The 26,484-nt window shown below is 45.2% G+C and overlaps 1 protein-coding gene across 2 annotated transcripts in view; it reads right to left on the bottom strand.

The window, feature by feature from the left end:
• Positions 1–26,484, bottom strand: part of TANGO6 (transport and golgi organization 6 homolog) — a 515,068-nt gene that overhangs the window by 331,723 nt on the left and 156,861 nt on the right. For both annotated transcript variants that reach the window (XM_069217099.1, XM_069217100.1), the window contains exon 7: positions 18,394–18,476. In XM_069217099.1, coding sequence (XP_069073200.1) covers positions 18,394–18,476 — 83 coding nt within the window. The remainder of the gene's footprint in view (positions 1–18,393; positions 18,477–26,484) is intronic.

The raw sequence follows: 26,484 nt of genomic DNA, 5'->3' as shown, positions 1-26,484 counted from the left end.
TCTCACCATTATTATTAGTCCCTGCGATTTAGTTGCCACACAAAATCTATGCAGCAGATACCTCAAACCCGTAAGATATTTTAAACGCACACTTTGCAACCAATTAAGCATAACATATTTACTGTCACGTTTCTCCTTGTTTCCAATTTCTTTTTGGCAGAGTTTTGAAAACAAAATGTAAAAGTTGAGGCCCAGATTTTGCATTGGGGTTGCTTCACTTTTTTTGGTACCACCCTGATGCAAAATCTAATTTGTTAAATATTGTAATGTGCTCCAATGTACTCATGATAGACCTGCTAAACATATGTGTGAGGTCTTAGGATCTGATGCCACTTCTTGTAATGTCACTTCCTGAGAGGTCATGGGTTGGGATGCTACTCACTGTGATTCCACATGCGATGTCACGCGCCAAGATGTCACTTGCATACCGGCAAATTTGATTAGTCCCCCACTTTTTTTTTTTTTTTTTTTTTTTAAAGACTTGTGCCCTGTAAAGTAGCGATTGGTAGTTACACTCATAGGCATAACTGTTCCCCAGTGCTGTTTACAGAAACTATTTATGGCCGCTACAGGGTTGGAATGGCCTATATGGCAATAATGCAGTGCCAGGAAGACTTCTCTGACGGGCCAGTATGCAGGCCGTTTTTTGTCCGTTTATGGGTCCGTTTTATGGTCTATTGGCCAATTTTTAATGTTGACTTCCCTGATATTACCATGAACATTGCATGCAGTAGGCACAAATCCATGCAATTTCCCATACTTTGCAGAACACTGCACACAATATGTCTAAACAAGTTTAAAACTGCCTGATTTGCAAACCTGCGCCACTTTTTAGCTATCTGGTTCGCTAATCGGGGACACTTATTTTCTTCCCTGGAATGTATTGTCTGTACTAGTCCCACCCGGAACCACTGTGGTTAACATACATATTGATTTGTTACTGCTCGCATAAAGAACCATTTGAGCGGGTGTTATTCTGTATGAGAAAGCAGATACCAGCTAGGAGCAGAGGAGGCAGGTAAGATATGAATTCACAGCTGCAAACACTAATATCCAAAATAAAAGTAATACACAAGCAAACCTGGGTTTCATTCAAAATCTTTCTGCATTCACAGAGTGACCTATAGGACACATTTTGAAAACTAAGCTAACTAGATATTATGCGTATGAATATTTTCTAAAATAATATGTGTGTACTCTGTAAGGAAGCAACCCTTCACTGAACCATTTATTAGAACTACATGAATAGATAATTTACTACTCTGCCTTTTCCCCTACACGCACCTCAGTTATTTTAAAATAAAAAAAACAGACACGGTACTTGAAAGGTTTACTTTTTCCAATGCACAAGCGTCTCTTCAAAAAATTAAATCACCGGACTTTAGCATCAGGACTCATGCATATGGGAATTACCAAATCGATAAACCAGCTACTGGGCCTCACACCTGTCCTGTTATGGCAACACTGTTCTGTGGTAAAGCGGCTCGTTGTAATAGCGTCCACTTGAGCTAATCACAGCATAGCCACGTGGCTGTAGAGTACCATCCACTTATTCCTGGGCTTTTCCTTCCCTAATCATTGTTTTGTGCATACGTCCAAGTCCCTGAAGTGGAGAGAACCAAAACTAGAACCTCCAGAACGCTTTCGTTTGAGAAGTAAAGCGAGGACTATAAACCAGTGACCTTGTCAATGTTGCTGTACTTGGCCATCTTAGGTGAGTAAAGTTATTGGTCTGTAAGAGCCAAGCACCTTGAGGCTGTTTCAACCCCGATATAGCACTTGCATTGCCAAGTATGGTATACGTATGAAAGAATGAACATTGATTTAAACACTGGCCAACACTCACTCACACACAGAGACACATAATTCAGATTGCTGGAGACCGCAGCTTGGGACCTGGCCTGTGAAGGACATGCAGCCATGCATGTCACTGGTGCCAGAATCAAGGGGGGGTCTGCTGCAGTCTCCACGACCCAGAGTAATATTTCACTCAGAAGAGCATTGATCTCCTTGCTGGAACTGATGAGTTGCTGCAGACAGGCGCCCTGAACAATGAATCACACTGTGTCGTTGAAACGTTCAGAAGGGCGAGGGCTGAAGCACCAGTGCTCTGTGTTCCGTAACCTACACCCACAGCTCTTCCTCTTTCAAGGTCTTTACTAGGGTAGAGGGAGCTCAGCCATCACTGGCATACCTTGCAATCACGGTTTCATCACAACAGAGCCCTGTTTATTCACACGGAACCCTCTAGTCTGCCTGTAGTCTCCATCCTGCTGGGCCACAGCCTCATTGGTATGGACTAGGAGTTAATATATCATCTGATCACAGTTTTGTTTATCCAAGTCGCCCCACTCCATCAGGAACAGTGTAGCCTGAACAGGTGGGCCAGGGCCTCCAGTCACACACAATAGGAACCAAAGGCCTGTTTTTACCTCTAAGGCCTTATCTGTGAAGAATAGCTCCGGTCTTTTGGCACTGGGGCCAGTGGACCCACCCCTGGATAAATTCAGTGATTAAAGGAATACTTGAATTAAATTTAGCCACTGACCAACTCTCTGGGCCACATTCCAGCCCATCACATTTCGTCCACAGTGCCACTATAGGCCGAGACCAGTCAAATGCAAATGAGTGTTAATTCTGCTCCAACAGGAACGGCCCATCCTTAACTGCAAGGTCAGTCCAGACAAAACACAAGCACTCAAAGACAGATCATAGCTTCACAGGAATGGCTCAAAAGTTACTGGCTTATCAGAACACGCCTTCTTTATCCACATCACCCACAAAATGGCTCCTTCCTTTCCTCCTGAAGCTGTTCATAGAAGCATTGCTGTATACCAAACTCACATTTATTCCATTTATTTTGATATTTTGTTCCTATAGGTAGGAAGATATTTCCTTTTGTTATGAAAGCCCTAACTCACTAACATTACTCCTTGGTTGCATTCTTCATCATAGGGTTTCATCCTGTACCAATACGGAATGGGTGTGCTACTATCAATGAGAGACACGGGAGCACTAGATGGCAAATTACTGACGGATGGTTGGATGAAAAATATAGGAGGGGGTCATATACAAGGGGATGTCTAAAAACACCTGCCTGATGGACTACTTATAGTTTTATGCTAGTTCTGACGTGATATGATTAAAAAACGAGAGAGGGGAAGATTAATTAGAAACTGGTGGTGTCAATGACCCATGTTTCTATTGGTCGACATGTTTCTGGACACTCCTTTATGTGGCTTTCATCAGGACAGATGGAAAATTCATACAACCTTACTCCTAAAGGGTTACTGTAGTAGATAAGTACTCTAGAGTTCCACACCCACTAAGCATGCTACAAAATATTTCTCACCCAAATAAGTAGAGAGGAATATTTACCGAATCTTCATACATATAAGGGGAATCAATATTGCTGCATAGATCCTCCGGTAGCAGACCCCGGTATCTTGAACATAGGTGAATCCACCTGGACGTAGACTTGGAGTAAGGGTGCCATCAAGCTGTTGAATTAGACTACTCTGTAATGATGGGTGTTCCAAAAGCGCATGCCCTGCTATTATAGAAACAGCTGTTTGATAGTTTTGCAATTGCAGTGAAAAACAATGCAGCTTTAATTGCATACAAGCCTTCCTTGCTTTCCCATCCGGGCACGCTAATGTATCATTTTTATTGCTACCAAAGAACCTTGAGCCACTAGGATAGCAAAGACATTTCGTCTCGTTTCACTTTTATTCGTCGGAGCTATGAAAGACAATTAAAACTTAACTTCGAAACTACCCCTGCTTCCTGCGAAATGGCTTGCATAAACATGTTGCACTATAAGAAATACTTCTCAAACATATCTATTTCTGTCTGTCTCCAAAATGTTTCACTTTTTATTGCTATTTTGGGGTTTATTATAGTTTTTCGGACCTGCAAAGTATTTCCTGGTATGCATGTAGTGTCGGCAGTGGCGTGTGAAGGGTTGGCGCACAGACATCGTAGAGGTACAGGCCGCAGCTTAAATGAAGACACGGTCGCAGCGTTAATGTTGCTCTCCCGAGCAGTACTCGCGGGCCTCCGTTGACTGGCCATACCCCATTGCTTGAGTGTATTTATTATTGCTGCCTCACGTGCTGCAGGGTTGCACCACAATAATCCAGTTTTTTTTGGGGGGAGGGGTGTATTTTGGTGTGCACCCCTCGCCGGGTGGTTTGTCCTGATCATCCCACCAGTTTCCTCACAGGTAGGACATTCCTCCTTTATTTTAATTATCAAAAGAAAACACAAGACCAAGCAATGCATGAAGAGTCAAACTCAAATTAGTTATGACTTCGGTACTCGATGATTCAGTCATATACTACCCTCATGGTCTCTGGACTTCTGGCGGGCCAGAATAAATTGAAACTTTTCACACATAATTATATGCACGATTCCCTTTTTTGGGGTATCAGCATCTCCACCATTATCTCACATCACATAATCTTTTAGTCGGGAGGAGGGAGTGGGGTTCCTCCTCAGTGTGTATCTGGTGCTTTCGACTCGTAGTCATGTTCGGCTGGTTTGGTTCATCATCTTCTCTTGGAGTCTCTCCTGGGACTCGTACTGACTGGTGTTGCGTAATCTTCTGAACTTGCACCGTCTGTTGCAGCATTGTCAGAAACGCGGTTAGTTTTTTCGGTTCCTTTTTCACTCTGGCACACCTCGTTGATGAATGAAATCGTTGTAAGTGAGAAACGTTCCTTGAGATTACTTCATTCCCCTGTCAAGCCTTATCTTGGTACCTCTTCGGTGGGTGACTACCCACGGGTGTGGTTCAAAAGGGAGACAACATTTACTCCCTGGGTATCGGTCTCTGGAAAGTACTCAGTCTCTTTCTTTTAGAGAGGGTTCTTTGGCTGGTCATTGTCGGCTAGCTCTGTTATTGGTGGTGCAGTGCTTTCTCAGGGTATGTTGATCAATGGAAGGGGCAGGGACCCACACTGGATGATGTGGTATGGAGTCTTGGACAATTCACCCCATAAGGAGATGACCAGGTGCCTGATCTGTGGTGGAATGTGGTGTTTGTCAATAGTCTCTCAGAAAGGAGTATATAGACCACTCCAAGGGTTGTTGGTTGGCATGTGCAATTCGGATAACTTTGTTTAGCGTCCTCATAAACCTCTCTACCTCTCCACTGGCTTGGGGCCAGCTGGGTGTGACCTTCCTGTGAGTTATGTTTAAGGCTTTCAGTTATCTCTTGGCCTTGAAATGGCAGGCCAAAGTCAGTCCTTAGTTCTTGCAACAGGCTATAGGTGGCCATCATCTTTTCTAGTCTGGGTTTTACTTCATGTGCACTTTGCGAGTTGAGGATTTCTACCTTTTGGTATTTTGAATACCCATCAATGAGGACAAGCATGTATCTGCCATCAGGGAGACTGCCAAAGTCTAGATTTGCACGTACCCAGGGTTGCTGTGGCCCACATTCCGTTAATATTGGAGTGGGTGGAGGAGACCCTCTAGACGCTTGGCACCAAGGACACCATCATACCACTGTCTCCACTAGTTCATCCATCAGCGGAAATCACACCTTGGCACGAAGACGACTCTTTGTTTTGACCATCCCTTGGTGGCCTGCATGTCCCGGTTGTACTGATTGGATGGTAAGACTGCTCCAGATGACAAGTTGGTGTTCGCGCTGGAGGCAACCACTTGAGTCAGCCGCTAGCTCATGCTGGACATGTTAGGAACGGTCTATGGTACGTTGCATTTCCAGCATTCATTGCACCCACTGGGTTTTGAGTATATGCCATTGTCCGGTTTGGACTACTCTTAGCACCTTTGGAGGCATTCATTTTGGGCTATGGCTTGGGTGATGGCATCTAGAGACATGGGTATGGGGCGGGATCGGTCGGACACTTACTGGACATCCGCCTCAGTCTCGTCTGCTTCCTCCTGTTTGGGAGTTGCTGCTCGTGGGTGTCTTCATAGGTGGTCTGCTGGGTTGGGAGTCCCTGGTCGATACTGTACTTTGCAGTTATATTTTTGTAGCTGCAACATCCACTTATCTAAGAAATGGTGGTGGTTTCGATGCCATCCCTCGGAAGAGGGGGATGAGTGGTTTGTGGTCAGTGGTGACCACAAAGGGACATCCGTACACATATAGATGGAAATGGTGGCAGCCCCAGTGCATTGTGATCGCCTCCTTTTCAATTTATGAGTATTTTTGTTCTGCTGGGGTAAGGGATGTGCTGGCATATGCCACTGGGGCCCATTCGCTGTCTTCGGGCCTCTGCATTAGTACAGCCGCTAAACCTTTTGTGCTTGCATCCACTGCAATGGTTGTCTCCTTGCTCGGGTCAAAGTAGGCCAATGTTCTGTCTGACAACAAAGTGGCCTTGATGGTATTAAATAACCTTTGTTGTTCTTCACCCCATACCCAAGGAGTAGAAGTCTTGGTCAGATCTCTGAGTGGTTGGATCAAGGACATCAGATCTCTGATAAAGCGGCCACAGTAGTTTACCATCCCCAAGAAGCTGCAGACTTCTGACACTGTTGACGGCAGCAGTGCTTTTTTTAATGTCCCTCACCTTTTCTGAATCAGGTATAACTCCTTCTGTTGAGAAAGTGTTTCCAAAAATTAAAAAATTTTGTTTGAGGAACTCACACATGCTCTTATGTAACATAAGTCCAGAGTCCTGTAGCCTTTGGAGGACTACTCTTATCCTGGTGTCGTGTTCTGGCACTAATCAAGCATACACAAGCATGTCATCGCTGACATTAATCACCCTGGGTAGGCTTGCCAATAATTCCTTAATAGTGTTCTGAAATACTTCTGTGGCACTTGAGATTCCAAAGTTGAGCCTCTTGTTATTCCCCAGGCCTACATGTGTGGAGAATGTGGTGATATATCTTGATTCCTCATCCAAGGGGAGTTGGTGATACCCTAACCGAAGGTCTACTTTTGAGAACCAGCAGGCTCCACTTAATTCACCGTTCAGGTTGTCAATTGTGGGCTTTGTTTTCTTTTTATTGTATCATTGGGGAGATGGCATGTCAAAACAAAAAATTACCACACCTAGCTGATTCAGTTTGGGAGTAACAACAATGGGTGATACCCATGGGGTGGGGCCTGACACTATCTCTATGATTCCAGTCGTTTCAAGCTTTTCCAGTTCTCGTGCTACCTGTGGCGTTAGGTGGAAAGCGATGCGTCGATCAGGTAATGTCATGGGCTGGGCAGAGTGGTCAATGTGGAGCTTTACAGCCTTCCCTTTTAGGCATCCAATCCCCTCGAGTACTATCATAAATTCTACCAGTATTTGGGACACAATCTGAAGACAGACACCAAAAATTAAGGTGACAATCCCTAGGACCTCGGCTGTGTGATGACTCCGCAACATGCCATGGCCCCCTTCCACTACGTAGATGTAGAAGTTTGCTGTGGTGATCCGTGGGTGATAGGCGTTTTGAATTTTACTCGTATTGGTAAAGGAGTGTCCTGCCCATATGCGAAGACCCTGACCATAGCGGCTTGTAGCGGTGGAGTAGGAGCAACAGCGGCAAATGTTGTCACCGACATGATGTTGATGGATTCACCAGTATCCACAATGGCAGTGACTTGGTTATTTCATACTTGTATCTGGCAGGAAGGTGAATTTGGGTCTTAGCTGCGGATCCCACTGTGAACACAGAGTGCATTCTGTGCTCTTCTGCTTCGTCATCATCCATATCGCTGGTGGCTGTTTCTGCTTCCAGCAATGCTTTGACAGTCTTGTGTGGCGTCCGGTTCGTACCGGATCAGCAAACTTTTGTGAAGTGGTTGAACTTTCCACGAGTGGCACATTGTTAGGCTCTTGCTGAACATTCTGCAGAGCGGTGTGTCGGTTCGCCACAGTGGCCACATGTCTGAGAGGGTGCCATTGTCTTCTTGGGCCTGTCTGGCCCTTTCTTGGGCGCAACTGTATTCACAGGTTCTGTTTTTGCCCCCCCCTGTAAATCCACTTCCATATGAAAGGCAAGGGCTTTAGATAGTTCTTTCGGCTGCCCTACTGTGAAGATATCAACCAGTGACTTGCCGGAATCCTGTACTATGTGTTCTCTCAACTCTGTTAAGGAACACCCTTGGATGATTTGTACTCGTGTTTCTTCATTTTTGCCTAGGAAACCGCTGGTTCTGGCCAGTTTCTTTAGTCTTGTGTAGAATGTGTTGATAGATTCTTCTGACTGTTGTCCAGCTTGGAGGAAAATTAAGGTGTTCACAGTCTCTATTTGCCACTGAGTCAAAGTACACATGGAGCCTGGCTATGAGTGTTCTGTGCATTTTGGGGGTATCCTTGTGGAGTGTCTTGGTTATTTTATGGATTGCTCTGCCGTCTAAATGGATGAGCATAGCATGCTTTCCTTTCGTTGGCTATGGCTGTCGCCGCAAAGAACAGCTCTACTCTCTCTACTGAATCTCGCCATCGGGACAGGAGGCTTTTGCTGATGGGGCACCTTCAATCACGAACGGTTCTATCATGGGTATGTGCGATGGCGATGATGGCATTCTGTGTAGCAGATTGCTAAGGTGAGAATGTAGTTTTATGAATGAGGGTGGGGTGGTACGTGGTGGCTCAGTGTTATTAGGCTGTTTTATCTCTCTTTCAGGTTATGAAGCAGCTCCCCTTCTTTGTGAAGCCTAGCAAGTGACCCCATCTCACCATCACTGTTTACGTGTTTTAGTGACTTGCTGGAGCCCTGGTACAGCCTGAATGGCTATTTCTTCCCCATGCCACCCTCCACCGGGGAGGTATGAGGCTTGTTATTTGTAGTTTCTTTTAATGTTTGTTTCTCTTTTTCTGAGGACACAGATTGGAAAAGGTGCCACACTGCCCAACTTGATGCTGGCAGAGGTAAGCCTTGCGAGGAAAGAGTCAAGCAAGGCAGTGTGTTGTACAACAAAGCCAGCAGACCTCAGGGCAGTCACTTGTGGAGACTTCTTTCTTTTTTGTGATAACCGTTCTGGCAAGGATGGGGCCCCCTGGGGAAGTGGAGGGCACAAAAATGGGCTGAAAGCTGGCTCTGCGCTGTGCTGGGCAGCACATGTTTTCAGACAGCACCATGTGCAGATCTTGTGTGGCATGAGCAATGCACTCAGAGCAACAGAGTGCAGCCGCCGACCATGTGAGTGCAGATGACACTGCACCACTGTGGGGGTGGACAGGCCCGACCCTCGTCGCCAGTATAGCGTAGGCAGCACCATGCAAAGGGTGGTGCACAGACTCCAGAGAGGTACAGGCAGCAGCTTAAATGAAGACATGGACGCAGCGTTAATGTTGCACTCCCGAGCAGTACCTGAAGACCTCCCCTGATTGGCCATACCCGACTGCTTGGGTGTATTTATTATTGCTGCCTCACGTGCTGTGGGGTTGTACCACAATAATACAGTTCCCCGGGGGGTTTTGGTGTGCACCCCTCGCCGGGTGGTTTGCCCTGATCGTCCCATCAGTTTCATCACTGGTGGGACATTACAATGCACAATATTTGGAAGCCCTTCCTAACTACCCAAAATCTCAATGACGTGATTAGATTTATTGGGTCAAGTTCACATCACCGTCTATTTCAACCAACCATTTTATATTTTTCAACCTGCCAAAACTTTTAATGTCCATTCATTGAATAATTCTCAAATATGTAACCAGCACCTAATTCATTTAGGGATAAATTCACCTCTTCTTCAAAAGCCAAGTAGTACACCTTACAGAAGTCATGATTCAGAAAAGCACAAAAAAAGAAACGGGGAGCATCCTTGCTTGGAGGAGAGAGGAGGGGAACTACCACTTCCAGAAGACTCTGGGTGGAAGTGGAGTCATGTGTGTCCGGTACTTATAGCACATTGCAAGAGCCCACAGTACAGGACGTGGCAGGGCAAAGCCCAAAGAGGCTGGGCTGGGTCACCCCACTTAGCCATACACTGAAAGATGCTTTCTGTGCACTATCTTCCTGTGTCTCCACGTATTTCCTGAATGTGTACTGGGCATAATTGGTAGTGGTTTTCATTTTGCTATGGGGAAGATGAAAATCACTGTGGCATAAACTGTTTCTACCCCTCCCAGTAAAAAGTACCTCCATCGCTGGAAAAGGAAATGGATGTTATTAGTACTGAAATTGCCCTGACAGAAAGAAGACTTTCCCTGAGTTTGGGCTCCGTGACAGCTTCTATAAGCAGTGACATGTCCTCTGGCCTGCTGTTAGATTTGCCAACCACCGCTCCAGCTGAAGATGTCTCAAACCCATCCATTGTAGCCACGAACGATAGTCCAAAACCCTCAATCAACAAGAGGGCAAAGTAAGGGATGTGAAACAGGCAAATAGCTGTATCTAGCCAGACGATGACCACGGAACTTACCCTTTACCCCCTTTCAACTCCAATAGGGGACGCTGGACACTCAACTCTAAGCTCTCCTTCAATAGAGTGCCTCATGGAAAACCGTTGCTCCCAATTTAAGGTACTTCTACAAGAGTAACTTTTATCTTTAATTGGTCATTTAAAAGCCAGTGAGTTACATCTTGCAATTCTTCCACATCAGATACATTGCAGCCTTGGAAGTTGCCCTCACAATCATGTTTCTTCTAGGGGATCAGGAGGTTAAAAACCCAAAATGAGCTGTGCCAGCCCCACTACCCTGATACCTGGGCCTACCATAATTTCCGGGTCGCAAACTCTCACTGGAGCGGCCCTTCTAAGTTTGGGCTGGGGGAGTCCTACGAGGAACTATACAACAACATTTTAGATTGGCTTGTACGTAACAGGGGTTTCCCTTTCTCCTTTACTGGAGATATTCTGCTGACTTGAATGGTTAGTTGGATTGGGACCAGCCGAGCTGATGTACATGGTGACTGTGTTATTGTAAATTTTATATCACCCCTTCTGGTACAATGCCTGATGGTTGGGTCCATGAGCAAGGCTTTAGCCAAGCGCAATATAGCCCTATTTCCACTAGGGTACTTTTATAAACCCTGCCCCTGTCACCTGTTGATTCGCAACAATCCGATAACCGTGCTCAAAGATAGTGGCTCGAAAAGACCAGCAGACACACACCCAGGGCCCCAAATCCTGCAACTGGCCAGGCCCGCCGGTGACCCTCCCTCAATTTGCGCAGCGGACAGGGTTCTTTTAACTGTAGTTAATGGCTATGAAGCTTTATCTTGATGTTCACATGCAGTCTAACTTCCAGATGCTACCAAGGTGCTTCCTACCACTTGCAATCCCATGGGAAAGGAGGCTTTGAAAAAGGGCTATAGTTCACAGGATGCAAACACCCACTGTCACTTTTCTCTTCTAAGTTGGAATATTGCTGGTCTTAAGGACAAGATTACTAACCCGGCCTCGATTAAACAAATATGATTTTATTGGCACAGGAAACTCTGGATACAGTTCCCTTCTTGTGTAGGTTTTGTTTGTTATTCCTGTTCTGCTATCCCTTCCTTACGTGGCTGGGAAGCAGGACCAAGGGTGGTCTTTCCATGAGTCTGATTGAACCTGTTGAAGTGTCATATTAGACACAGGAAGTTCGGCCTTTAAAGCTCTGGTCCTTAAGGACAAAAGAACACCTTTTATTTTTATTTTATTCATTTCTATAATAATGATTTCTCAAACACTGTTTGTATCCACTTCACTCAGTTGTTTTTCTTTTCTAACTCATTTGAAATTTTAGGTGTTGGGGTCCTGTCTTGTTTCGAAATTAATTATATTCTCTGTTGAGATTTTAATGCTAAATAATCTGTAAGGTTTGAGGAGCAGGGTACCAATGGTCTTGACATTTTCCTGGGTCATTTGGACAACAGAGTTAGATCGCATTTAGCTGAACTCTCTCTTGTTGACATTGTCCAAAGGAGATGGACCCACCTTGTCCTCCTTTAGAGGAGGTAATTGACTATATCATTGACTATATATTTGAAACACATAATTTCTCATCCCACTTTTCACACTGTGACGCACTACAGACAGAGTGGGTGGACCATAATTCTCTAACTGTAGTAAGGTATTTTTCAGGGCTCAGGGCAAAAATTCCTCCTAAACGAATCCCATTACACAGCATTCTAATGAAGGCCTAAGGTGGCTTGTTTGGCATTCGAAAAAACCAGGGACTACACTTAGCCTACTTTTAAAGAACCATTTGGGCATATTTTTGAACTGTCTGGCAGAAGTGAATGGGGAAGTCATGGTAGCCCATTACAAAGATCTATGTTCATGCACCAAGAGTAGTTTGATGGAGCCTAATCGGTGTGCTCAGGAGTGCCCTGGATGGTTTGACAGGCATTGTCCAGCCGCTAATAGCCGATTAGGGAAGACTCCCTCAGCCAAACCAAAAGATCCTATTGAGGTCTGCAAAGCCCTAACATAACCTGACGTTAAGGAAGGAGGCACTGAATAAAAGATTGGGAACTCTTGGAAAAAGCAGCGTTCTTGAAGAATGGTCAAACGAATTAGGCAACGGGATGCCCCAGCCAACTCCTTCTCGAGCTGCAAAGTACCAGGTTTGGAAAGAGTTAGGCATTTCAGAGCCATCTATCGGCTAGTAAAAGGGAAGAACCAAGGTGAGCTACTTCAGAAAATACTGAATAATGTACACACTCTGTCACCTTATTTGAAGTGGCGGAAGCCATCAGGCAAAGCCCAAGGCTGGATGATGGGGTCTCTATGGACCTCATCAAATGGAATACAGACCTGTGGTTCCCTCTGCTCACAAACACATTTAGCAATCTGCTTGCACCCAACAAGATCCCACATTAGTTGACTCTTTCAACCATAGTTCCCATCTTTTAAAAAGGGGATCATAAGTCACCCAAAAGCTACTGACCCATCTCCCTTATTGACAGGACTGTCAAGATTATGGAAAGGGTGATCTTTGTGTGAGACATTGGGTAAAACAATTTAATATTCTGTGGCCCCATTAATATGGGTTCCATCTGGGGCTGGGTACAGTGGCACAGTGCTCGAACTTGCACTAGATTGTTTGCAAGAATACCATCGCCAGGCACTGCCCACCCTACTTGGCCTTCATGGACCTTCCAACAGCATTTGATTGCGTTAATCGGACTAAGCTCTGGCTGACACTGTTGGACTTAAGGGTTAAGATTGAACTGGAGAATTTTCTGCATACCCTCCAACAACCTAGCTGCTTAAGTCTGATTTGGCCCGGTAGGAGAAATGTCAGAAATCTTTCTGTTAGCTAGAGGAGTGCATTCTGGCCCGCTGTCGTTTATTGTCTACATTAATTACCTGAACTCCTTTTTGGTTAGTGCCACCAGCAATAATACAGATAAGAAACTCACATGTCCAGCACTGCTCTATGCAGATGAAGCAGTACTTATGGTATGGACCCAGAGGGCACTTGGCATATTGGTTGAGTCCATTGTGACCTTTATGAGTAAATTAGACTTAATTACTAATTTTGAGAAGTCTCACATCATGGCTTGTGGTCCAGGAAGGAGAAATGGTCCTAAATTATAAGCCAGTAGCCAATCCCTAAGAAGTGTTCACAATTTCTGCTATCTGGGTGTTATTTTCGACTCTTCAGGTTCCTAGAAGTCGCAGGTTAGAAACTCATGCCTGAAGCTCAGTAGGAGCAATATTTAAAGCCCCCAGAGTAGAGGGACCATCTCTCCACACTTGAATATAAACAATTCCTAGTGCGTCACTGCAGCTCTCTCTAGAGCCAGGGTTTGGGTTTATCAGAATGTTACTTTGTTACAGACACAGGAAAAACGTTTACGGCTCCTCCACCTTCCTTCCACCATCCCTCATTTTGTTATTTTTGCTAAGTTTACAGTATATCTCAGAGAAAGTGAAGGTGGCCCCATGTCTGTTATGGGTCAGGATTTAGGCTAATAGTGAGGCAAGTTTGAATAGGGACACTATCCTGCCTCAATTTAGAGAAGGGCATGTCAAGTTCCTTGGTTGAGTTATATCTATAATACCCTTACTGAATTAGGTTCTACAGATATATTCGAATCACCTTCTACCCTTACCAAAAGTGACAAGCAGAAGGTTAAGCTCTGTTTTCAAGAACTCTGCCAGCCTCAAAGATTGCACACCGAATCTAGCAAAAGTTCTATTAGAGATAACCTCATGTTTTTTGTACCTGTTGAGCCCATACTGTATTTAACTTTAGAACTTATACGTTGGGAGAGATCACTTCTTTTCCTATTTAAGGTCAGCACAATGTGGCGACTTTTGTGTTTCTCGGAGGATCAAAGCACTTTGGTAGTTTTGCATCAACATATCAATGTGATGGGTTGCCTGGACAATCCCTGATGTATTTTACATTTTTTAGTAAAATCTTTAGATCCTTTTTTCTACTTGTTTTTGAAGCCGGTTGGAAAGTATTTAGGGTGGTGGAAGTTCAGGGATGCATTACCTAACAGCTTTTAGGCAGCCCTGATGTTTGTTTTGCAGTATGTTCTTTTTTTCAAAGCAACAGCAAGGTGTAGGAAATCGATGGAGGGGTGACCTTCTGACTGAAGTTATTGCCCACAGCATTTTTGGGGTTCACAATACACTATGGTTGTCAGATCCTTCTTCCTAGTTGTGGGGCATTGTAGGAAACTGCCTCTAATGGAATGGTTACCCCCTAACTTTTTGCCTTTTGTTGATGCTAGTTACGATTGAAAGTGTGCTGTGACCCAGCTAACCAGGCCCCAGCACCAGTGTTCTTTCGCTAAACTGTACCTTTGTCCCCACAATTGGCACAACCCTAGCACACAGATAAGTCCCTTGTAAATGGTACCCCTGGTACCAAGGGCCCTGTGGCCAGGGAAGGTCTTTAAGGGCTGCAGCATGTACTTTGCCACCCAGGGGACCCCTCACTCAGCAAATGCACACTGCCTCACAGCTTGTGTGTGCTGGTGGGGAGAAAATGGCTAAGTCGACATGGCACTCCCCTCAGAGTGCCATGCCCACAAACCACTGCCTGTGGCATAGATAAGTCACCCCTCTAGCAGGCCTTACAGCCCTAAGGCAGGGTGCACTAAACCACAGGTGAGGGCATAGTTGCATGAGCACTATGCCAAACAGTGTCTAGGCCAAATCTTAGACATTGTAAGTGCAGGGTAGCCATAAAGAGTATATGGTCTGGGAGGTTGTCAAACACAAACTCTGCAGTTTCATAATGGCTACACTGAATACTGGGAAGTATGGTGTCAAACTTCTCAGCACAATAAATCCACACTGATGCCAGTGTGGGATTTATTGAAAAATGCAAACAGAGAGCATCTTAGAGATGTCTCCTGTATACCAGTCCAAATGCTAACGTTAGGCTGACCAGTTCATACCAGCCTGCCATATCCAGACGGGTTTCTGGCCACATGGGGTGGGTGCCTTTGTCACTCTGTTGCCAGGAACAAAGCATGAACTTGGTGGAGGTGCTTCTCACCTCCCCCTGCCGGAACTGTAACACCTGGCGGTGAGCCTCAAAGGCTCAAGTCTGGTGTTACAGCGCCCCAGGGTACTCCAGCTAGTGCAGATGCCTGCCCCTCCGGACACAGCCCCCAGTTTTGGCGGCAAGTCCGGAGGAGATAATGAGAAAAACAAGGAGGAGTCACCCACCAGTCAGGACAGCCCCTAAGGTGTCCTAAGTTAAGGTGACCCCTGTCTTAGGAAATCCTTCATCTTGTTTTGGAGGATTTCCCCCAATAGGATTAGGGATGTGCCCCCTCCCCACAGGGAGGAGGCACAAAGAGGGTGTAGCCACCCTCCAGGACAGTAACCATTGGCTACTGCCCCCCAGACCTAAACACACACTAAATTGAGTATTTAAGAGCGACCCTGAACCCAGGAAATCAGATTCCTGCAACCTGAAGAAAGAAGGACTGCTGACCTGAAACCCTGCAGAGACGACGGAGACAACAACTGACTTGGCCCCAGCCCTACCGGCCTGTCTCCAGACTCAAAGAACCTGTACAGCAACGCATCCAGCGGAACCAGCAACCTCTGAGGACTCAGAGGACTGACCTGCACCTAAAGGACCAAGAACCTCCGGAGGACAGCGGCTCTGTCCAAAAACAGCAACCAAGAAACCAACTTTAAAGAGACTCTCACCTCACTCCGGAAGCGTGAGACTTCACACTCTGCACCCAATGCCCCCGGCTAGAGTTCAGGAGAACCAACACCACAGAGAGGACACCCAGGCAACTCCAACGACGTGGACACCCCGAGTCGACCTCCCTGCACCCCCACAGCGACACCTGCATAGAGGATCCAGCAGCTCCCCCTGACCGCGACTGCCCGGTAACAAAGGAACACGATGCCTGGACAAAGCACTGCACCCGCAGCCCCCAGGACCGAGAGGAGCCAACCATTGGTGCAGGAGTGACCAGCAGGCGGCCCTCATCCTAGCACAGTCGGTGTTGACCCAAGAAGCCCCTCTGTGCCCTGCCTGCATCACCAGAGTGACCCCCAGGTCCCTCCATTGCTTTCAATGCAACACCCGACACCTACTTTGCACACTGCACCCGGCCGCCCCTGTGCAGCTGAGGGTATTTTGTGTGTGTGTGTGTGTGTGTGTGTGTGTGTGTGTGTGTGTCTGTCTGTCTGTCCCAGTGCTCTACAAAATCCCCCTGGTCTGTTCCCAGAGGACGCATGAACTTACCTGCTAGCAGACTAGGACCGGAGCACCCCTGTTCTCCATAGGCGCCTAGGCTATTTGGGCCCTACTTTGACCTCTGCGCCTGACTGGCCCTGTGTTGCTGGTGCTGGGTGTTTGGGGTTGACTTGAACCCCCAATGGTGGGCTGCCTATGCCCAGGAGACTGAACTTGTGTGTGCTTTACTTACCTGAGAAACTAACTATTACTTACCTCCCCCAGGAACTGTTGATTTTTGCACTGGGTCCACTTTTAAAATAGCTTATTGCCATTTTTTGCCAAAACTGTGTACATTACTGTTTTAATTCAAAGTTCAATACTTACCTGTGTGAAGTACCTTAAAATGTATGTACTTACCAAAAAATTTGAATCTTGTGGTTCTAAAATAAATTAAGAAAATAATATTTTTCTATACAAAAACCTAATGGCCTGGAGTTAAGTCTTTGAGTGTGTGTTCTCATTTATTGCCTGTGTGTGTACAACCAATGCTTAACACTAACCTCTGATAGGCCTACTGCTCGACCACACTACCACAAAATAGAGCATTCGAATTATCTAAATTTGCCACTATCAACCTATAAGGGGAACCTTTGGACTATGTGCACACTATCTCTCACTTTGAGATAGTATTTACAGAGCCAACTTCCTACACACATATTAACATACAAAAGGATATTTCTGATATTAATTTATAGCTTTTACAGCAGTTCCTTAAGGTTTCTTGATGTCTGCATAGATGTAATTCCGTAGGATATCCTAGGAAGGTATTAATTTGCTAGCTTTGTATTGACCATGCTGCTTTTATCATTGTTGGATTGATTGTATGCATTTCATTCTTTTGTTGAGCTTTAGGCCTCGCTACTCTGTTACATGCCCGGACAGCACACACTTTACCTTTTATATTGTTTTATGATGCAATGGTTATTGTTTTTAAGTTGTTGATGCACGTGATGTACTGCATTTCATGAAAAATTGAAGAAAGATAAAATGAACAAGGGAATGAAACAAAAGGTTAGTGTTCCACAACAACAACATAATAAGTTAAGTAAACTAACAATTATTTTAATGCCCTGCAGATTTCTTTCCATCTCCAGCCAAAACAAATACGCCATAATGGAGCATCAAGCAACCTACTGAGAGAAACATGCTGAATGAACATGTGCAAGTCTTGAAATTTTGAAAATACCTTTGCTAAAGCATCATGGCGTTTCTTGAATGTTTCTTACAAGCTTGTCATTAGCTGAATCACTCTCAAATGTGGATAATGTCCATCTCATTCTACTGTAGCAAATATATTTCATACATACTGCTTAAAGGAAACACTCTTTTCTGTTTAAATAGAGTCACGTTTCCATGGGTTACTGAGCCAACCCAATCTTTAAAAGTTTAATAGATAATCTTGTTAGCAATGAGCAGACCTGTCTTGTAGGATGTATGACGGAATCATGCATTCAAATTAATTCAGTGCACAGTTATCATGTTAAACATACAGCCGGGCTTGTGCTGTTTGTAACATTACAGAAACACATGAAAAGCCACAACACATCATTAATCATTATTAAACCACCTGTATTGGTATTCACGTCCACTGAAGGAATGCACAAAGCTTAGTTCTTTCACCCAAAGTTTATTTGTTTTCACCCTTAGCACCACTTTTGTTAATACTGCTACAAGTGAGTTAAGCAACAAATTGGATCCTTGGGTTACTTTGCATCACAAGTACAACACATCTATGAACCGTGAAGCACTGAAAGCTGGTAGACAGGACTAAAAAGAGTCCACCCTTCATAAGTCAACATCAACATACCTTAAGGACGTCTTCTATGCAGCGTGAAAGGCTGGACTCTTCCACCAACACAGTATCTGGTGGCCAGTCTTTGGCGATATTATCTAAGACGGAGACAAGAGCACTCTCTATTAATGTCTTGGACGTTTGCACAAGATGCGCTCTACAAATGAGTGAATGTTAAGAGTTAAGGTACATAATGTATCCTGCACGAGGATAACAAGTTTTAAGAAGGAACACATTTTAAGCAGTCTCCTAAAAGTCAGGTAGTTGGACTGGTTGAATATAAGCTGGAGACTGTTCTACACAGTGGGACCAGCAGAGGAAAGACTGTTGACTTCCAGATTTCTGGCAGACGTTTACAGTAGGTCTAGTGAGATCCTAAAGCAACTCCACAGAATCTTCTCTTTAGTAATCATTTATTTCTGCATTTTGGTCATCGAATTCTATATTTAAATCAAATAGACAAACTGTGAATTGAATAAAGCAAGTCATGTATAGTGAAGTACTGTGTCCCTGAGACAAAACATTATTTTGATTGGTGGTGTGAGTTTACCAAACGTAATAAACATTTTAAGAGACAATCACATAATCAAATATTCAACTGAAATGTAATACCTATATTTTATGTAAATAGCACAAACAAGAAAAAAAAACCTTTAAAAATCTAACACTCATTCTTGTTGGCACAGAAATATTTTTATGGATCCTAGTTAAAGAAAACAAACGGAAAGAACACCGAAATAGAGGTTCAAAATGTAATTATAATGTAGGTTAGGCAACTGAGTATGCTACAGTCATGGTAGAGGGCCATGATTACCTTGAAGGCAAATATATTGTTGGGTAAACAAGGAAGCGGCCGCATTTACTATATACACGACTTGCAAGAGGAGAGCTATAAAACACCTATATTGCATTTAATTTTTGTACACTCATTTTGAAGTGACAGTAAATGAAGCATACATGTTAAAAAGAGCCCCTGTCAACACAAATTAACAAAGAGTAAAACACCTGTAGCACAGCCTGGAAACATCCAACTCACAAACTTACACCTGTGATGAAAGCCAGCAGCCATCTTTTCCCCAAGGCAAATGCTCCTATACAACCCCTACCCAGAGATACATCTCATGTAAAATGTGAATCATGTGCGCTTAATGACAATTTAAATCCCTTAAGTTACGCCGCCACATCTCCTGGATATAGATTTTAGCTCAGACTGTTACTTTGAAACATTATTGAAGTCTATGAGGTTTGGGAAGAAGGGTAGGAGAAATGGACGCAGGAAAGACAGAGAAGTGTCTCTCAAACAGCACAGTTGTTCAAGACTTCAGCATCTCTCACAGCTGCAAAAAAAATCCAAGTTTAGTCCACTCTGTAAAACAATAAAAACACGTCACGTCTTTAGTGCAACAGGGATTGGATGAAAGTCCATTAATGAAAAGGTCTGCCTGTGCATTACTAATGAACTCTTGATGCCTTCGATGTGAGTGTAATAGGCAAAGGAATCAGAAGTGAATCTGAATGGCACAGCAAAAACTGATCAGGTGAAAGATTTTACGGGGGAGGTTACAGAAAGAATGCTTGAAAGAACTGGGATGAAAAACGAGTAACCAAGGTGATAGAGGAAGTAGCTTGTTATTATTGACCTCCATCTAAATTAAGACAAATGAAACGGCCCTTTCCCCATGCATACCTTGAGTGGACTTTCACACAGGTTTTGAGAAGCTGAGAATTTGTCTGCACCTGAGAATCTGTCTGCTAACACCATCTTCATCCTCATCCTCAGAACAGTCCTATGGTCCAATACACGGTCCCCTGACCTCTCTTGCATGTAAACGTACAAGTAGGACACAAGAGGTGGGGTAGGGGTGGAGAGTGAGAATGACTGCACAAACAAATTAGTTGGAAATGGTGGCTTTCTACTGGTGTTACATCCTATATGTACACAGAGTGCTTCAATAATCTGTTCCTTTAGCAAAACCAAAAAAAGCGAACTGCGAAACAATGATCGAATTAAAAGGAGATGGAAAGTTAAACATCTGGAGAGAAGTTGATTCATTTTCTTAAAAAGTAGGTGATCAAACTGATATGGTTATGCCATAATCCTTTCATCACATGTTTTGGATTTTCGATAGATATTTAAATGTGTCAAGTTTAAAAACAAAGAAGGAAATCATCAAACATGTAGGATCCTGAAACCAAGGAGGACGATATTATGGAGACAACTATGACCACCACCAAAAATGAATGACTTACAGAACCATATCAAATGACCAGAGAGGCATCCAATGTGAAGGAGCAGCAAATGGGCAGAGACTTGGATTTTGGTGTGTAACACAAGCTGATGAGCTAGATGGAAAAACAGGCAATGATATGTTGTTTGGGAAGGCTATTCATCACAGTGCAACAATCAGGAAAGAGGTACAAAAAAATACTTCAGGATTCACAGACTATTGTAGAATATGGAGAAGAGTCACAGAAAAGAAACAACCTCATATCTCAAAGGCGTGATGTATGCTCAAAAGATATCCATTTTCCAGCGGAAAATAACTTCTATAGCAATAGGTCACAATGTGCTCATGGAAGCAGGCTTAGGAAAACTGAAAGCTTGTGTTTGTTCACAAAGACTGCAGATCCATGGAATAACCATCAGTGGTGATGCGCACGTAGTCTTGTACAGTGCTAAAATCTCTGGACTAAAATCCACAATGGCTCAAGTAGGGGACAACAAACACAACAGGCATATTGAACTTTTGGAATTGCAGTTGTAAAGCAATGTTTTCAAAGGCAATATGAGTAAGCTGTATAGACATGGTGCTATAATGAACATGTTTGTATTGTGGGTCTGAGGGATGCAGTATCTGCAGCCAAAACTACCTTAATTTTAACATTGAAGAAAGTGTAACAAGTCACAGGTGTAAAGTGCATTCACATAGTTTGCATATATGTTTGTGCATACTACACATACCTCGACATGCATTCTGGCTTGCAAAGACAGTTAGCGCCATGCGTATTAGTGAGCTCTTCTATACCTGCACAGCTTAACGACAGCTGCTTCTAAAAATAATTGTTTTTGACTGATCCATTTTGAGGGCAGTCCTGATTCTATGTGATTTAATAGCCTACTTTGAAGCTGAGAAAAGCACAACTACCACTGGACCAAGCTAAAGTAGAACTAGCTATGAACATATCTGACACTGCATTTTCTGAAAGCCTGCATGCACAGCAAACATACAGTTGCCCTTCAGATGTTTGAGAGTGCCAACTGTGAGACTCACACGTTGAGTACAAATGAACAGGTTACTTACCTTTGGTAGCGCTCTTTCTAGTGGACACTCAATCTAACCCCAGAATCCTCTCTTTGTGAATATACCTCAAGGTGTGAGACTGGATCCAGAAACTTTTGAGCTTTGCTCCTGCACACTGGTGGGTGGCGTCATGCAGATCCGCATCAACATTGTTCATCTCTAGAAGTGATGAGTGGAGCCGCAGACGTTCCACCCATGTTCGTTGATATCAATTGCTCTCTGAGACTATCCATGCTCTCAGACGTAGATCCCACCAGCAAATTGGCTTGGTCATTGTGCAGATTGCAAGATTGGGACCTTTTTAGATGGAAGAGACCAGTTTACAGAACATGGAGGTGGGAGGGTCGTGAGTAATCTTTAATCTGAGATTAGGTAGAGTATCCACCAGAAACAGTGTTACTGAAGGAAAGTAACTGGTTCTTCTGATGGATACTTCTAACCTTAGAATGCTTATCTTGTGAATAAATACCATGCCAGTATCTCACCAAGTGGTGGTACTGTGAACTGGCTTAGACCAAAATGTCCTGTGGGACATTTCAGGAAAAATACCCCTCCAATGGACCAGATCATCGAGATAGTAGTGCTTTGTGAACATGTGCACTGACACCCACATAGCTACCTGACAATTATCCAGGACAGGCACTCTTAATGTCACTGCTATTTAAGCAGCTTTACCTCTGGTGGAATGAGCCCATAAGCCCTGTGAAGACTGCTTCTTAGCCAAAGCATAGCAGATACTAATACACAGAACAATCCATCGAGATATAATCCATTTTCCCTTCTTTTCCTCAGAGAACCCAACAAAGAGGTGATCATCTACCCAATGTTCTAAGGTGCAATCAACACTAAAACTGAGAGATCTCTTGTGGTTCAGTTGTTGGGGTTCCTTTCCTTCCTTAAAGGGATGAAGTGGAGCAAAGAAACCCAGAAGGGTGCTAGCTTGCATGAGGTGGAAAGGTGGGCTTTTCTGGGAAGTATCTTGTAGAAGGCGATTGGACAGAAACAACCTGAAGCTCACTCCCATACCGGCCTGATGTTATGGCGATCAGGAAGATCATTTTCAAGGTTAGAAGCCATAATGGACAGTTGTGTACTGGCTCAAAAGGGATACACATAAAAAAGCAAGAGCTAAGTACAACTCCCACTGCAGCATCACAGGCTTTGTTGGAAACATGTTGCAAACCGTTCAAAAATCACATTACAACAGGTGATTTAAAGAAAGATCTAACAACCCCACAAAAGCTGACAAGTAGCCTTTAACAGAGCCCAAAGCAAAGCCTTGCTGGGCTAGCTACTAAACAAACAGCAATACTCCAGACAGCACAGCTTGTAGTGGGTCAATCTGGCAGGTGTCACACCAAGAAAAATCAATAGAAGTGCACCTGCTTCATGCTTACACCATCTGTGCCTTCTACACAAATAATAATAAGACCCTCAAAGACTACTTTCCGTTTGTGGTATATATTTCCCACTAGAGTAATGGTAGTCAATGGTGTCATTATAGGGTTTCGCCTCCCCCAAGAAGTAAAGTCTTTTTTTCAAGAGACATGATGGGATCTGAGCGGTAAGTGAAAGTTAAAATTGTCTGCGGGCCTCTTATGACAGACCAGGCCGGGGCAAGATTAAAAACATGTGGGATGTGCAGGGAACACCTTAATCAGTCCTACACATCAATGTTAATAAAAAAAGGTCTACATGTTTCAGCCTTCTCTCGCCCTAAGGTTGACGGCTTTCATCAGGACCAGTGCTATATCAGATCCCTAATATACTGGAGGAGACACTTTCCCCAAGAGTACCACATCAAGCCAAAAACATATTCTAAAGACTGGCTTACACCAATTTTGTAGAGGGCCGCCTAGCCACCAAGTTGATAGCAAAGGCCTCAGAAGGAAGATCAAACAGAGTCAACTGTTGCAGATGAATCGCAACGGCTGCACATACAGATTGCACAGACCTTTGTCCAGTCTACTGCCCTGCTGTGGCAACAGTAGATTCTCGTGAAGTGACTGCTTGATCAGAGGAAAGATATTCATATGAATCACACTCTACTGGCCCAATGCAGTGCCACTAAGATGACTTGGGTCAGATTGTTCTTGATTTTCAGACCTCGGGCAGGACATATAGTGGAGGGAAAGCTTACAGAAGTCCGGTGACCGCTTGGTCAGCGTCTGCTCGCACTCCTCTGCGCAGCTCCACCTATTGCTGCTGCCTCTGCCGCGTTCGAACTGAGAGCCTGCCTGACTGCCACCCGCAGGCTCCCGCACCTTACCCCTGGTGGCCAAGTGGCCATCTGTATGTAAGTATCTTGTACTTTTTCCTCTTGCTTATTTTTCTGTCATCTTTATTTTTTCTTTTCTTTCGTGTCTCTTTCTCTTTCCTTCCCCCATTCACTCTCCCTGCATTTCCTGCGTTCCATTCCCCGCCGCTACAGCTGCTGGAGCCCTGTCGCTCTCCCATCCAGCGAAGCGCTTTCCTGCCCTCCCGCCTCCCAGCTGACCAGACCCCCGCCTCCCTCCCTTCTGAATGGCGGCCGTGCCGAAGGTGCACCAAAGGCTAGCCCATCTTCGCCTGGACCGCGGCCAACGCTATGAACCCTGGTCCTCCGACCTTCCATCGCTACAGCACAGAGACCCTTCATGCGCTGAACACAGGACGCTCCACCACCTGCCAACTTGCACCACCCAGAGACACCAATGGACCACTCTTCTACCTCTACTGTCACCGCACCCTCACCCTACACCAGGCACCAGACCCTTCCGCCACTGAGCCATCGAACACCTACCCAGAGCACCTCAGCTGCATCCTCCTCAACATCCGCTTCCTCCACAAACACACCGTAGAACTCTGGCACCTATTAGACTCCTCCCACCCAGACATCGCCTTTCTCACTGAAACATGAACAAACACAGCGTCTGCACCAGACATTGCCATCCTCAGCGACCACAAACTGCTCCGCAAAGACCTGCCGTCTCGCCCAGGCAGAGGCCTGGCCATCGTACACAAATCCACCCTCTACCTGACAACCAACGCAGAAGAACACTCCCCCCTCTTGGAGCACATCCATTTCCAGATACACGCCACCCCCAAGTCAAGCTTAGGCGGTACCCTCATCTACAGGTCACCCGACCAGCCTTCAGCCCTTCAGCGACTCCATCATCGACATATTTTCTCCTCACGCTCTCACCTCCTCGGGCTACTTCCTCCTCGGCGACCTCAACTACTACATTGACAACAGCATCAACACCTACACCACTTCCCTGCTTGATAACCTCACCACAATAGGACTAAACCAACTGGTCACCTTGCCAACACACATCGCTGAACACACACTCATTGTCATCTTTTCCACTTCCAACAACATCACAGTCAACACCACCTCCACGCTTCATTGAACTGACCACCACTGCATCCATTTCACCATCACCCCACCAACCATCCACCTCCTTACACTCCGAGCCCCAAGCAGAAAATGGAACCAGATCACTGAGGAACAGCTCACCAATACATTTAGCAAGTCTCCCATGCCTCTCACCACATACTCTAACATCTCAGCACGTAACTTCCACCAATGGATCTCCGAATGTGCCAACAAACTAGCACCTCTCAGTAAGACCTCAGCTAAACACCACGACAAGTAGGCCAGCTGGTTCTCCCCCGCACTCCAGGACTTCAGGCACACCTGCAGATGGCTAGAGAAAAGATGGAGAAACAGCAAGTCTCCAGAAGACTTCAAGGCCTTCAAAGCTGCCTCCAAATCCCACCACCATCTCATCAAAGTCAACAGGAAAGCTGCCCTGCAGGACCATATCAGCGCCACAGCTCACAACACCAAAGAGTTCTTCGCCGTGGTCAAAGAGTTTGCCATACCCCAATCGGAAAAGGGAAGCATCCCTCCATCTCAAGACCATAGCGACAGACTAGCCAACTTCTTCCACCGGAAATTCAAAGACATATACAACAGCTTTGGATCCCTAGACCCTCCGAGCCCTCCAACAACCCTCCAGTTGCGACCCACCGAACCGTCACAGATCCTGTACCGCTGGACTACCCTCACCACAGACGAGACCGGCACCATCATGAGCAGCATCCACTCCGGAGCCCCTACGGACCCCTGTCCTCACCACATTTTCAACAAAGCCAACACTTCCATCGCACCCGAGCTCCACTACACCCTCAACTGTTCCATAGAGACAGCCACTTTCCAATAGGACTGGAAGCACGCCGAGATCCGCTCGCTCCTGAAGAAACCCACGACCCCCCCCTAGACCTAAAAAATTACCCTCCCATCTCTCTACTGCCGTTCCCAGCAAAGGTTATTGAAAAGGCCATCAATGCTTGGCTCAGTAAGCACATCGAGAACAACAAGATCCTGGACATCTCCCAATGAGGTTTCAGGAGCAACTACAGCACAGAGACTGCCCTCCTTGTCACCACAGATGACATCCGGTCGCTCCTCGACCACGGCCGTACAGCAGCCCTCTTTCTACTGGACCTATTGCCCACCTTCGACATGGTCTTGCACCTCAACCTCTGCTCCAGACTCTAGGCAGGTGGCATCTGCCAAAAGGCCATACAAAGGATACACTCCTTCCTGTTTAGCAGAGGAAAGAGAGTCAGTCTCCCGCTTTACCTGTCAGAACCTACAGGAATCGGCTGCAGAGTTCCACAGGGCTCCTCCCTGAGCCCCACACTCTTCAACATCTACATGGCTCTGCTCGCATCCATCGTCAGGCACCATGGGCTAAACATCGTCTCCTACGCTGACAATATGAAAATCTCACAACTGCCAAGAAAAATTTCCACA

This window comes from Pleurodeles waltl, chromosome 12 (assembly GCF_031143425.1).
Source record: "Pleurodeles waltl isolate 20211129_DDA chromosome 12, aPleWal1.hap1.20221129, whole genome shotgun sequence".
NCBI lineage: Eukaryota > Metazoa > Chordata > Amphibia > Caudata > Salamandridae > Pleurodeles > Pleurodeles waltl.
Note: the sequence above shows the minus strand (reverse complement) of the source record. Positions and strands in the feature narration are given on the sequence as shown.